Genomic DNA, 14,161 nt, shown 5'->3' with positions numbered 1-14,161 from the left:
GACATTAAATATATGTTCCTTTTGCGTCAGCTTTTGCTCCACTGTCCACAATGTGTATGTAGTGTAATTTGAAGTATAACAACTTGTTTTTGTGTCTGCTCATAATCGTCAAAATATAAACAAAGCTTTCATTATTTTAACATCTTATTCTTGCAGGTAGGTGCAATACATAACTATCAGTTTTGACCATCAAGAAAATCCTTTTGTTATTGAAAAAATCTGCTGTTATTTCAAACATAGACAGATTAGATTTGTTTTTACATGAATGACACTTTAAAAACATTAATCTCCACAACATGCTATTGTGTGTAGTGTGCAACTGAGGTGCTTTGCAATACAGTATGTGAGACACCTTGTGTCGCAGGTGTGAAACTAATGTACTGCATTGGTCTGTTTTTGTTTCTTTATGTGAATTCAGAACCTTGTTAAATCCCAGTAAACAGACTATCCATATCTGGAATATAATATCTTTATTGTAAAATAAGACTGAATTAATTGAAAACTTATTCGCTGGAAGTATAATAGCATCAAAGATTGAAGTGCTACATATATCATTACAGATTTATAAAATCATGTAGAACTTTGTTTCATGGTATAATTCAAAGAATGTGAGGACACATGGCAAAGTTTAAGCCATATTTGTGCCTTTTAATAAGCTGCAGAAAATCTCATTTCTTGATGATTTGTAAGTCTTATTCCCCTGCACTGTGTGATGTTAGGAAATGCAGAAGTCTTACTCATCTTCTGTGACATAGTCTGTGAGTAATAGCTATGTGGCATAACAGGTTTATCAGAACCCAGTAAAGAACAAACAAGCCTTCAGGTAAACTTACACAACCCTCATGGTTAGTCTCAGTAAATGTGGTGGTGTTGCCAGGCAATTAATTGCAACTTATAGAAGATTAATCATTGGATAAAAATGTAAATATATCTGCCAGTAATGAGTAGGCCTCATGCTATTCTCATTCTATGTTTCTAAATAAAGATGACTAAATTATATCATAGGAATCACATGTATGCAAAGGTGTTGATCAGGAAATGCTGAATTATGTAGACTTAAGTGATGACCCTTTCACTGCACGTGTAGAATTTTCTGAAGTTGAAGTACCTACCTTTATAACATTTGTTTCTTTGCTATTTTTTTCTTTTATAGATCACTCCAAAAAATGGGCGCTATCAAATTGACTCCGATGTACTTTTGTTTCCATGGAAGCTGACCTACAGGAATATTGGCTCTGATTTTATTCCTCGAGGAGCTTTTGGGAAAGTATACTTGGCACAAGACAGAGAGACAAAAAAGCGAATGGCATGCAAGCTGGTATGTTAGCATGGTGCTTTTCTCCCCAAATAAATATTGTGCAATGTGATATATTTAACGCGTTAAAAGAGGATATTTCTGCATTTAATTTCAGTGCTAGTTGCGGGTATCGCTTTTGGTTTTATTGGATTAGTGGGGGGAGCAGGAGACGTTCTACAATTAACATTTGTACTAATTCATTTTTTTGAAGAGTGCTTAGTGTTTGAATTACTAAGCATGGCTTTTTTTCCTGCTGCACTGTCAGCCAAAATGTTGAAATGTTGCATTCTGCATTTTTTAAGAAAGTGCATTTCTTTAGAGGAAAACCGTCGTTTGGGGGATGTAAGAGGTAAAAGCTTCAGCATTCTGAAAACATACAATGATTTGTGTAACTGCAGTGCTGAGCAGACCTGTTGCTTAACTAGTATTCTTTAGAAGTATTTACATTAAATCTTACAGCCATCGGTATAACACAACATCGGAGATGAAAACCTAGCCCCATTGAAGTCAATGGCAAAACTCTCATTGGCTGACTCAAAAGGAGCCAGGATTTCATCATGACTCTTTCCTTTGAATGAGAGAGGCTTGCATTAAGGCCCCAGTTCAGCAACACACTTACGTGCTATTGATTTCACTGGGACTTAAGCTCATGTATAAATGCTTTCCTATATCTGCTTAAGTGAGACTAAATATGTGCTATTTCCATATTTGCTTTGGGTGTACTGTAAGGATAAGTAGAAAAAAATCCATGATTTTCCACAGCCTAGGGTTTTGTGTCAGGCCCATCTCTTGTATGGAAACAACTCCGCATTTAACTTCAAAGTACTATATTGTCTTTAGTAATAAACACATCGGGCCAAACTAAGGCTCAGGTGGAGCCATGCTCCATGCCTTCCCATCCCCCCTTATGGGCCATGTAACAGTGCCAAGAGTGGGTGCCCTCCTTGCCTTTGCTCAGGGAACATGGACCTGGCTTTCCCCTGTGCAGAAGAGCTGGAAGGAGGGACTCACATGCCCTTTTCAACTCCATGCACCCAAACTGGGACTTCTTTAGTTTGGCACTTAACCACAACACACCTCAGGTTTAGGATTGTGTAGCTGTGCACTATGCAAACAGTACTTCTCAATGAAATAAAAATGAACCTCTGAAACAGCTGGTTCGGGGCAGTGAATGCGGAGTAAAAGAATGGCCATTGACCTTTGTAGCTGCAGATCACAGCTCTGTATTTTCTATCAATGCCACTTAAAGAATAAACAAAATCCGAGTGGTCATTTCACAGTGACTTTCTTTACCATCGTACCTATGGTAGCTTTGTGATTTTGATCAGGATTTAACCCAGGTTTCTCAAGTTGCTGAACTTGTTTGTTTAGTTGCAAGTGTAAGTAGGGACAGCCACACCTGTTCAGACAGATGTTAGCAGCAGGAGGTGATTCTCAGAGTATAGATGAGACTTCAGATGGCTAATCAGAAAATGGAGCTTTTCTTTTCTTTTTTCTTTTTTCTGAGCCAGGAAGTCTGGTCAGAATTTTGCATACTCCTTTAGGGTTTGATGGGAATGGACGTTGCTAAATCGCTTTGTCTGGGACAGTACAATCTCTTTGGGCATAAGTCCAAAAGCTGCGTCTGTTTTACACAGGATGTGTCTGAAACCAAAAGGAGGAACAATTCAAGAGAGCAAAAATAAGCCTATTTTAATGACTAAATAGTTGTATTTGCCTTTGTGAAACCAGTTTACATATAGAAAACCTAGCCATAGAACGGCTAACTTCAGAATAAGTTTTGTTCGAGCTGGTCTGTCTGTTTTGTCTCAACTTGCTAGGTCCCAGTGGAACAGTTCAAACCATCAGATGTTGAAATCCAGGTCCGCTTCCGCCATGAGAACATTGCTGAGTTGTATGGTGCTATCCTGTGGGATGAGACTATCCATCTCTTTATGGAAGCAGGAGAGGGAGGATCTGTCATGGAAAAGTTGGAGAGCTGTGGGCCTATGAGAGAATTTGAGATCATTTGGGTGACCAAGCATATCCTCAAAGGACTTGATTTCCTTCACTCAAAAGGAGTCATCCACCATGATATAAAACGTATGTATCTTTCATTCTTTGTAAGGCTATTTCTTTTCCTTGTTACACACAGAATACTTACACTTTTTTTTTTAATGCTTCTACTGTAGAGGACAGTTTTGAGGTGCTGAGGACCATCAAATCCTATTGGCCTTAGAGGGGCATTGGCTGACTGACACTCAGTATCTCACAATATCAGGCCCTCAGAATAGAAGCTATTTAAACATATCTTTTTACTGCTTTTCTTTAATGATTCTGGTGCACTGAAACATCACTGTTTGTTCTGGGCGGGAACGTTAGAGCCCCTTAAGTAATCCAATTCAAAATGAAAAAAAGAACCTGAAGAGTTAAAACATACACTCTGATCGACTGGGCGAAAACTTTGCCCCTCTGTCTGTTTTGACCCAGGGTGAACAGTTTGCCCTTCTGTTTTCATTTTACCGTGTTGGTTTTTGTGTTGTGGCTTTGCATTGCTGTTTCTGAGACTTTGTTCCCACTCTGTAATTGAACTAGGCACATGATTAATTTTTTATTGGGGATTATAGTTTACCTTCTATCAAGGCGCCTGTAAGTGCTAGAGCCCATAAATATGACTTCTGCCCAGCAACACCACCAGAGGTCAAATCCTGCTTGTCTTTCTCAGGGAAGCATGGTTCTTAATTAGTATTTGGCCTCTAATATTTATTTTGCAGCTGATTCTTGCTAAACGTGGGGGTTTGAAACATTAGAACTCACTGTTAGATTAACAATACACAAAATGGTGGCCACAGTAGTTTGTCAAGAGCTGCTTAATCTGTGCATATGATTTAAAAAAAAAAAAAAATCTTACAAGTAAACTTTGAAACAGTGACAACTATTAAGTTAAATCATTTTTTTTCCTAGTTGCATTTTGTGTGTCTTTTTTTTCCAGTAAATATCTTACAGAGCAATTCAGTCATTGACCGTAAGAATGGAATTACTTAAGTCTTTCTAAACACTATATATGAATGATTGATACATATCTGAGGTTTGAAAGAATTTCAATTCCCTTCCCCTCCCCCCCCCCCCCCCCCCCCCAAGTTTCCAGCACCTTTTCACTTCCCTGTTTTGGCTGGGTTAGGAGCATTGGTTAGGTAGATCAAAACGTGGGCTTGAGAGCACCCGTTTCGATGGCTGTCACCACAAGCTTGGATGCTGTGTGGTGGTGATGCATTGCATCACCTTGTGGTGACAAGATGCGTCATTGTCAGGAGAATGGGGATAAGAGAAGAATTATGTCTGAAAGGAGCCAAGCAGCCTGCAGCTAGCCAGACAAAACCACATGTGTGTGCAGTGTGCTGAGCGGGGCAGGGGGGTGTCAGTGGTGTTCCCCTCCTCCTGTTTCTATCTGAATGAAGAGCTTGACCATGGTGGAGAATGTGTATTGATGCAAAACTAGCTGTAAATGGATGGGGAGGAGGAGACTGTCTCTGCTTCCTGGAGCTTTTAGATATTTCATCCATTCTACAAGTTGAAGTTTCAGAAGTGAATTTATGTAAAATCTCTGGAGCTGGCAATGAAGTCTTCTGTCTCCTTTTGGAGGAGGGGCAGGTTGCAGTGGGTATCTCCCTCTCGCCTTCCAGGTAGGAGGGAGGGGACATTTGTGGAAGGGATGAATCTTTCTTTAAGGGAGAAGAGGTCAAAAAGGACTCCCAGCTGGGACAATATTTCTTTCCCCTCCAGATTCTGTTGCTGGGGAAATCTCAAACTCCAGGATCCGCTTCAGATTCCCCTATCAGCAAATCCTCCCTTCGCCATCCCCCAGTGGAGGAGAAATTCAGGGGAGCAGAGCTCCCCCAGGCGAGGGACAGGAGGAGAAACTCCCCCTTGGCTTTCAGCTGCACCTCTCTGAGCTCCTTATTTTTAACCCCTGGCTAAAATGCTGTGATATCAAGAAACTGCTCTTTTGGGGCCCAATCCAAAGCCCATGAAAGTTAATAGGAGTCCTCTGATTCACTTGAGTGAGCTTAGGATCAGGCCCTTGGTATTTGCAGCCCGGCCAAAATGAGGAGTTACTGGAAGTCTTGTGCTAGAGCTTACCCAGATAAGATTTCAAGCACTTATCTCAAACTTTGTAGTCTAGGGAACTATAAGTGCAGTTTCAGGTACCTCTCTCAGTTACTACTTGTGTTTGTAGCAGGGTCATGTTCTGCACTCTCTTGTTCATTTTCATACCATATTAATCTGTATCTTCACAACTGTGCTAACAGATAGATGTTAATAAATCTGTGAAACCAGAGAGCAGACTCATAACCAGAAAAACAGCCAAAAGCTCACTTAAAGAACCAGTAAGGTGCAAAATGACGAGTCCGCTTCATTTTTCAACTTGAACAAAGGTGGATTCTCAGGGACCACAAGGTTGGATGCGGTTTTGGTTTTTGAGTTTTGGGCAAGCAGAAAGTCCCATTTTAAAATACAAATAGCTTCCTCTACTCATTTGAAAAGAAGAATAGCTTTGCAAGAATTTAGCTGAGACTTTCCAGACACAAACAAACAATCTCAACCCATAAGTTGTTCTTAAACATGGAAAGTTTCATCCCCCAAAGAGTTGGGTGTTTTATTTATTTATTTATTTTAAGTTAAGAGCAATTGGAAACAACACTAATGATTTTTCTTGCAACTTAAACTATGATGTTCACTACCCTGAAAGGTACAACTACATAATAAATATGTGATTCTGCAGATTACTTGGTACTTGCATTCAAGTTCTAGGATAACTATTGTAGCATGTAACCCGCACTCTGATTTAAAAGACAATCCTGCCTGGATGTAGGAAACCTTGAAAGAGACTCAGAGCAGGCCTGTGGCCGGGGGAATAGCCACTCCGTGCATTCTCCCTTCCCAATCATTTTTACTAGGAAAACCATCAAGAAGTTATTGGTCTGAACAGTATTCAATTCAATTCCGCACTGCTGAGTTGTACAGGAGGGGCAGTAAGGCACAGGGGTGGTGGTGGAAGCCAGTGGGACCATGTCAACTGAATGATGACAGCTGCCAGTGAGGCTGAGGGCTCAGAGCTCTGCAGAGAGAAAAACCCTTACATGTGAAATCCCTCTCCGCTCTGAATCCTAGGACCCCTAAGGAGTTGGAGGCTATACCATTTACCTGCTTCATGACGCCCAAACACCTCGAGATGACCCTTGTGGAATTGTCAGTGCCATGCCTTTGGCTTTCACTGTTGGAAAATAGTCTGACCTCTAAGATCCATGTAATACTTAGAGCTAAATAACTTGCTGCCGGTGATAGTGTTGATCTGTGAAGTGACATATAGGCTAAATATATGTTTAGAGCTAGAGCTTGGGCTGTCTTCCCTTTTCCCATTCTAGTTCTGCACACGATGTTTGTTGCACAATAAATGGCACCAGCTTTCTAGAACCTAAAACCCTGTCTTTTTTGTTTGTTTACCTTTAGCCAGCAACATTGTTTTCATGTCAACTAAGGCCGTTTTGGTGGATTTTGGTCTAAGTGTTCAAATGACTGACGACACCTACTACCCCAAAGACCTCCGAGGAACAGAGGTAGGAATGTGTGCACAAGGAAAAGCCCTGTGATTGCATCATTGAGAATCGTTACAATGCAATAGACTTTCCAGAAGACTTCAGTGAAATTAATGTTTTATCATTTTTTAAAAATCAGTTTTTCTCACACTTAATTCATTTTGTGACATAGTCTTAATTACAGTTGACTTTTTAGATTAGTGACTGGGGAAGTGTGACTGTTCTATCTTGTGAATTTGATTTATTATCCTCAAACTTGTCCATTTACTAACTATGGTTAAATCCAGATCCAAGGGCGAAATTCTGGTCCCACTAAAGCCAATGGTAAAACTCCCATTGACCTCAGTAGGGCTGGTGTGTTATTCCGAGGGATAGCTCCACAAAAGGAGTTATATGCCTAAATCCAACATTTGGATCCCAAACCCCCTGCTCAGCTGCACCCAACCCTGTAGACGTCTAAATCCCCTAGGTGCCTAAGTTTCTGCTGGTGAGCACGCGCAAATCCACCTCCATCCTGACACCTGGTGCCTAGCTTTTGCTTAAGCCCCAGCAGGATCCTCAAACCTGACATTCCCCCATATAGGTGTCTAAAATAGATTTTAGGCCCCGATTACACACAGATGTAAGCTCTTGGATAAGCCAATGGGGCTCCTCACAGGCTTAAGTCTTTCCAAGACTGGGGCCTTGCTTAGCGACCGAGAAGCGGCAGTTGGCTTGGATGGACGAAGAAAGCATGGCCTTGCTTAGTATTGCCAAAGAGGCTGTGCTACAGGAAATGTTTCCGCTGGAATGCTGATTCTTGTCATTTTGATAGCCTTTCCGAGCAAAGAATAAGTATGTGTTTAAAGGAAACGTTTACATAACCCTCTCCAGAGGAGTGACGTGCTACTTGCTAGGGCAGCACAGACTAGTACGTTTCAAAGACGCAACTGATATTTCAGAGAACATTTTGTTTGAGGAGGATGCTGGAACATTTTTTCTGGCTTCCCAGTCAGAAGAGTTCAGAACTGAGACATTTTTACCTTACTAAAAATAACTAGCTCTGTGCCGTTAAGCTGACAAAATGCCTTTTCATTCTGTACGACAATGCTGGTTATGGAGCTGTGTGGTAGGAAAGAGGTGAAATCCTGACGGGGACTTTCCAAGGGAGGGAGAAGATGTGTGTAAATGGGGAATATTTAGGTTTGTGACATGGAAAGGTGGAGTTAGGCTTGCTTGGAATTAGACCAAGAGTGCATGAGCCAAGTTCAGCTTAATGAGAAAAACACACTTGCTTATTTGTGTGGGATTGATTAAATGACTCTGTAGTGTGAAGCCAGTTAGGTGCTCACAGTCCTGTACCTTCACAAGGCATACGCAAATTCATCCAGTCCCTTAGTGCATAGACACACCTTCCACCTTCTTTGGAGGGAAAAAATAAAAAAAAGACACGGGGGGGGGGCAATAGTCCTCTGTGACTGCTCTGCTGTTGGTGCACTGCAGCCTCGTGAGAGACCTAGGTGGGATTGTGGCGAATGGGGATGGGGAGACTCAAACTTTAGGTAAAGCTTTGTGGGAATGCGCACAGGCTACCCCATGAATTTTAGGGCCTAGAGGGAAAGACTTATGCTGTGCTTCCTGCTGGCCTTCATCTCCCTCCAACCTCACCCTCAGCACTGCCTGCTTGGCTTGCAAGGTTGCTGTGCCATCAGTGGATGGCTTAGCTGCCACTGACCGACCTGTGTCCCCTCTGAAAGCCCTAGAGGGATGGTTACTGCTATTCTCTCTGTCTCGGCAGGTATTTATACTGCAATCACAGCTCTGTTATCTGAGTGGTAACTGGTGGTAATGCTGTGTGTGACTTGCCACACAGAGCATGCCAAGGTTAAGTTCTTGTTGCAGGTATCAGAGGGGTAGCCGAGTTAGTCTGGATCAGTAAAAGTGGCAAAGAGTCCTGTGGCACCTTATAGACTAACAGATGTATTGGAGCAAAAGCTTTCGTGGGGGAATACCCGCTTCGTCGGATGCATGTAGTGGAAATTTCCAGAGGCAGGTATAAATATGCAAGCAAGAATCAGGCTAGGGATAACGAGGTTAGTTCTGTCATGGAGGTTGAGGCCCTCTTCTAGCAGTTGAGGTGTGAACACCAAGGGAGGAGAAACTGCTTTTGTAGTTGGCGAGCCATTCACTGCTTTTGTAGTTGGCGAGCCATTAAACAAAGACTGTGAATGGCTCGCCAACTACAAAAGCAGTTTCTTCTCCCTTGGTGTTCACACCTCAACTGCTAGAAGAGGGCCTCATCCTCCCTGACTGAACTTACCTCGTTATCCCTAGCCTGATTCTTGCTTGCATATTTATACCTGCCTCTGGAGATTTCCACTACATGCATCCGACAAAGTGGGTATTCACCCATGAAAGCTTATGTTCCAATACGTCTGTTAGTCTATAAGGTGCCACAGGATTCTTTGCCGTTCTTATTGCAGGATGATTTCGGATAATGCCAGTGCTGTTTTACCAGTTTTTTAGAGGGTGTTGGATGAGGGTGAAATGTACACTAAAGCAAATATACTGGCCTGCAAACCTAATGGGTGGACAGTGCAATGGCCTATTGAAATTTAGCTCTCCAGGCCCATGAGCTGTGGGAGTGCTGTGCAGACAGCATCCTCATCCACCAGCAAGAGGGAGTGCCTCAGGCAGCCTGGCCAGCTGATTACTGAATGGAGCTGACTTGCTCCAAATGAAGTTCTCTCCTGGCTGAACTGGAAAGTGTGATGGCTGCATTTTGAGGACATGTAGGGTGTACACTTGAACAAATGGGGAGGGGGGGGGATATCACTATCCAATTGTGGTGCCTAACCTAGAGGGAAGGCAAAAGCAGAGGCTCACCTTCCTTTGAATGCCCTTCCCAGATTTACATGAGCCCCGAAGTGATACTCTGCAGAGGCCACACGACAAAAGCGGACATCTACAGCATGGGGGCTACTATCATTCACATGCAGACTGGCAGCCCACCGTGGGTGAATCGATACCCTCGCACCTCATATCCATCATACCTCTATATAGTAAGTATCCATAGAACAGCTTAGATCAGCCAGCCAAAGGGAGAGAGACCGCTGGGTTCTTGTTGGCAAATCCCCAACCTTCCAGGGGAGTCTGAAAGTATTCGCTGCCAGAGAAATGATGCCATTGGCCCAGCTCTGAAAGAAATATTATAGAGCAGAAAAGCAGATTGTGATAACTTAGGAGGAGACACAGAGACTGAGAGAGAGCCAATATTAAGATTAAACAGCTACCGATCTACGGCACTTAGATGTGCTGTGAGGATGATCTTAGAGTTGTGTGAAACTGTCATTTCAAGTGCACGTGGGTTCACATTTGTTGTCGTTATGGGGTTTGAAGAAACCTAAAAAACCCAGAGCAAAATTAACTAAAAACCTCTAAATTTCACCCAGTTTTGCACTGAAGCCTGGCGAATTTCTCATGCACAATGCCTTAAATGGGCTCCAGTTTGCTTAGAAGGTTTACAGGCCTTTGGCTGAACCAGTCTGAATCTTCAGGTTACATTTAAACCTGAAACCAGGTGAGGTTTGCATGATTACCTATTCCATTGTGACTGTTCAGCACAGTGCCAGAGTGGCAAGTTTTTATAACTTGTGAGTTATGAGAGAGGGGAATTCCCGATTGTCGAAACTGCCAGTGGCTATGAGGAAGTTATCATCTTAATGCTGAGAAGTCTTTCCTTCTTGTTTGCTAGATACACAAGCAAGCGCCCCCGTTAGAGGACATTGCAGAGGATTGCAGCACCAGCATGAGAGAGCTGCTGGAAGCTGCTCTGGAAAGGAACCCTAATCACAGACTGTCTGCTGCAGACTTACTAAAACATGAGGCCTTGCATCCGCCACCAGAGGACCAGCCACGGTGCCAAAGTCTGGACTCAGCCCTGTTTGAAAGGAAAAGGCTGCTGACAAGGAAGGAGCTGGAGTTGCCAGAAAACATTGCGGGTACAACAGCAAGCTTCCCACTCTTGTGCTTTTATACTGTGTTCCCTATCTACATTGTATTCACTGAAACAAACAAAGCTAAAGGGCTTCAGGGCCTCTTGACACGAGAGCTCAGTAAAAATCTTGACAAGATGAGGTCAAATGCAGGTGTCAGTGAAATATGTGGCAAAACTCCCATTCACTTCAATAGGACCAGAATTTGGCTTAAATTCTGTAATTCCAGAAGAATCAGCTGGCCAGAAAACCCTGGCAGTCCTCCAGGACAGTTTTTTAAAAGTACATATTACTTTTGTGAATTGTTTGAACTCTCTCCAGTAATAAGGCCATTTTATTATTAGCTTTTAGTTTGGGAGTTTTTTAATATGACTTTGTTTTATTTTAAAAACTCTTTTATACCTTGACCATGAAGTTGAGGAGTGTCACAGCACTGACATAGAAGGCCTCTGAAAGGGGCTGTTTAAAAACAAAAAGCAAATGATTACCCACATACCAACCTACCATACTGTGTGTGATACATGCTTATGAAGGGTGAGGCATGAATCAGTTAAAACCTTACGGGGTTCAAGAATATAATATCAGGTCCGAAAGGAGATCTGTCGCCAGCAAGCTGTTAAGACTGTGTGTCTCTTTTCCTTTCTTTTAAAATATTTGTAGTCTACAAATACTTGTAAAATTTGGTGGATGCATCCTGGCAATAGGCACTTAGAAAAACAAAACACAACCAAACAAAAGCCCCAACCCTGATGAAATGCTTTCTTTTATTTACTTTGATTTAAATAATTTAAAAATACACCTGTGCACGTGCATAATCAGTAATACAGTGCAACAAAACCCCAGCAGCATTTAAAGTAATAAAAATAAAATTGTGTTTCTATAATGGCGCCGTCCTGCTGTTTGCTTTGTTAGGTGCACAGTCCTTTGGCCGCTACAGTACTCCAGAGGCAGGGCTCTACTGAGGATCAAGGGACATTTGGCCATTAATCTGGGACTCTTGAGTTTGGTGTGTGAGTGCCCAGGACACTCATAAAAGTGCTCAAGGGAGTTCTGAGGTTGCAACAGCTTCTTCAGAACCATGGCAATTTCTGAAATTATGTGCTAAGTAAAGCAGAGGCCCAGCCCCAATTCTGCATTTTGCACTGCCTAAATGGAGATGTAATCTGGCCAGTGGAGGGTAGTTCTCAACTGGCATAATGCCAGCAGAGCTCCCTCTATTACGCCAGTCTCTCCTGTGGAATCCTGGCTTCGGGGAATGTCAGGGGATGATGGAGCTCTGCTTCCCTCTGGCAATTCCCATCTGGTATAAGGGCTTTTAGAGACCAGATACAATTTTCATTCTGCTCTATCATCAGGGCTCTGGGAACCTAGGAGCTGGAACCAGTTCCAGCCCACCCACCTCCACTCTGAGTGAATCTGGCCCTTTTATTTGTCTGGAGATGCCGATGACTTAACAATAGTTTGTTTAAAAATTTAAGCTTTTTTTAAAAAGTCCAAAAAAGAGTAAAAATAAAAATTAGGCCATTAAAAAATGTTGGCAGTGTTTTAAATGAGTTTTTTTCTTGGATTCTAAGGCATTAATACATTTCACCTATTTCCTTTTCAGATTCATCTTCGTGTACAGGGAGTTCGGAGGAATCGGAGTTGTTAAAAAGGCAAAGGTCACTGTACATAGACCTTGGTGCTTTAGCTGGCTACTTTAACATTGTTAGGGGACCACCAACATTAGAATATGACTGACTCTAGTGATTTCTTGTGTCTGCTGGTCAGAGTTGGAAATCTGTCTCTTCAAGCTAATTTTGTGTATAACATAGTGCCTTTTTGAGCTGTAAAATGTGAACTGCTTTTAACTGCACAGCTGGTTAAGCTAACTGATTTGTGGACTCTGGCAAATATATCCCAAGCAATAACCTGTTGCTTGATAGCAAACCAACAATACGAAGGAGAAAAGAACACCTTGTTGGGAATATTGTTATCTGGAGACTTTCCATGCACTGTGTGTTTTTTGTACATGCACTTTACATGCTGTGGGCTATTTAAATTTTATACAAGTAGAAAAATTCTTTCATTGAAAAAAATTGAATATTTGGGGGCAGATCCTCCAGTACGACTGAGCTGCACGCACTGTTAAGTTTGGCTGGGAAGACTTTGGGCCATCTTTGGCAATCCTACCCAATCTTCAGCTGGCTCAGCCTTCGGCCAGTCTCTCAGGGCAGATTAGGGCAGCCCTTAGATTGATGTGAACCATGCCAGCCACCCGTGGGCCTTGGAGCTATGCATCACTGGGGCACGGGGGTGTACTGGTCACTGTGTCTGTTCTTCCCACACCAGGGAAAAAGTGGGGGGTATGTAAGGAGTTTCTGTGGTGGCTGCACACAGCACATGGAGGTTCTCTGAGAAGGGAGAATCCTCCACTGGCTTTAGGCCCGCTTTGTGCTATGAGAGCAGTGCAACCTCCCCTCACAAGTCAAGCATACTGGCCCTGAACCTGCACGTGATGCTGAACGTTATGTACTTTAAAGCCTATGCAAGTATGTCTAGGGCAGCAATGAGTTTGCTGCCAGTAATGTTGAGAGAATTCCTGATTGTTGTATTAATCACTAATAACCTGAACAGAATGCTTTAAAACTGTACATGTTGAACTGACTTAATAACTATGTATGGGAAAGCATGTCAATAGTGACAAGCTGTGTTTACGTTCCTATGGAAACAAAATGTATCTTGTTCTTGCTATGCCTAATACATCTAAAACGTGATGTTTTGGATGATAGTAAAACTGTGTAAACTACATAGTTCTGTACATCCCATAGGATGAGAATGTAAACTTTTATAAAACTCTTCAGTGCTTAGGATTATATCTCTCTTAAGCATTGTTAAAGATGGCATACTATGTATGTTGTATGGCAAATCCCTTATGAAGCAAGGCCTCATTTTTAGATGTAAATTATTTGATGGCACCTATCCAAGAGATGATCTTAAACTGATTATTTTCACTTTGATACCAATATGATTGGATGAATAAATCCAATGTGTTGTGTTGTGAAGTGTTCATTCTGTCAGTTCTTTCAGGATATTTAGTTATGGCTGAATTGCAGAGCCAACTGGGAGAGCTTACAGTAGGCTTGTGGAACTCTGTTTACACCTTCCCCTGCCAATGTAAATTACTCTTGTCCAGTGACAACGTGAGGGTTTGGAGGAGATCAGTGTGACAGTTCTTTGGGTGCTCCCAAATCTCTCTGAACTACCAGGTAAAAAGGAATGATCTTCATGCCATCTGTTTCCAACATTTAGAAAAGTTTCCAAGGTACCAACTT

The 14,161-nt window shown here is 42.2% G+C and overlaps 1 protein-coding gene across 2 annotated transcripts in view; it reads left to right on the top strand.

The window, feature by feature from the left end:
• Window positions 1-13,891, top strand: part of MAP3K8 (mitogen-activated protein kinase kinase kinase 8) — a 33,430-nt gene extending 19,539 nt beyond the window's left edge. For both annotated transcript variants that reach the window (XM_048837771.2, XM_048837770.2), the window contains exons 3-8: window positions 1,154-1,318; window positions 3,118-3,379; window positions 6,788-6,894; window positions 9,762-9,914; window positions 10,607-10,853; window positions 12,454-13,891. In XM_048837771.2, coding sequence (XP_048693728.1) covers window positions 1,154-1,318; window positions 3,118-3,379; window positions 6,788-6,894; window positions 9,762-9,914; window positions 10,607-10,853; window positions 12,454-12,587 — 1,068 coding nt within the window. In that variant the 3' untranslated portion in view covers window positions 12,588-13,891. The remainder of the gene's footprint in view (window positions 1-1,153; window positions 1,319-3,117; window positions 3,380-6,787; window positions 6,895-9,761; window positions 9,915-10,606; window positions 10,854-12,453) is intronic.
• Window positions 13,892-14,161: the final 270 nt, after the last annotated feature.

Source organism: Caretta caretta, chromosome 2 (genome assembly GCF_965140235.1).
Source record: "Caretta caretta isolate rCarCar2 chromosome 2, rCarCar1.hap1, whole genome shotgun sequence".
In the NCBI taxonomy this organism is placed as follows: Eukaryota; Metazoa; Chordata; order Testudines; family Cheloniidae; genus Caretta; species Caretta caretta.
Note: the sequence above shows the minus strand (reverse complement) of the source record. Positions and strands in the feature narration are given on the sequence as shown.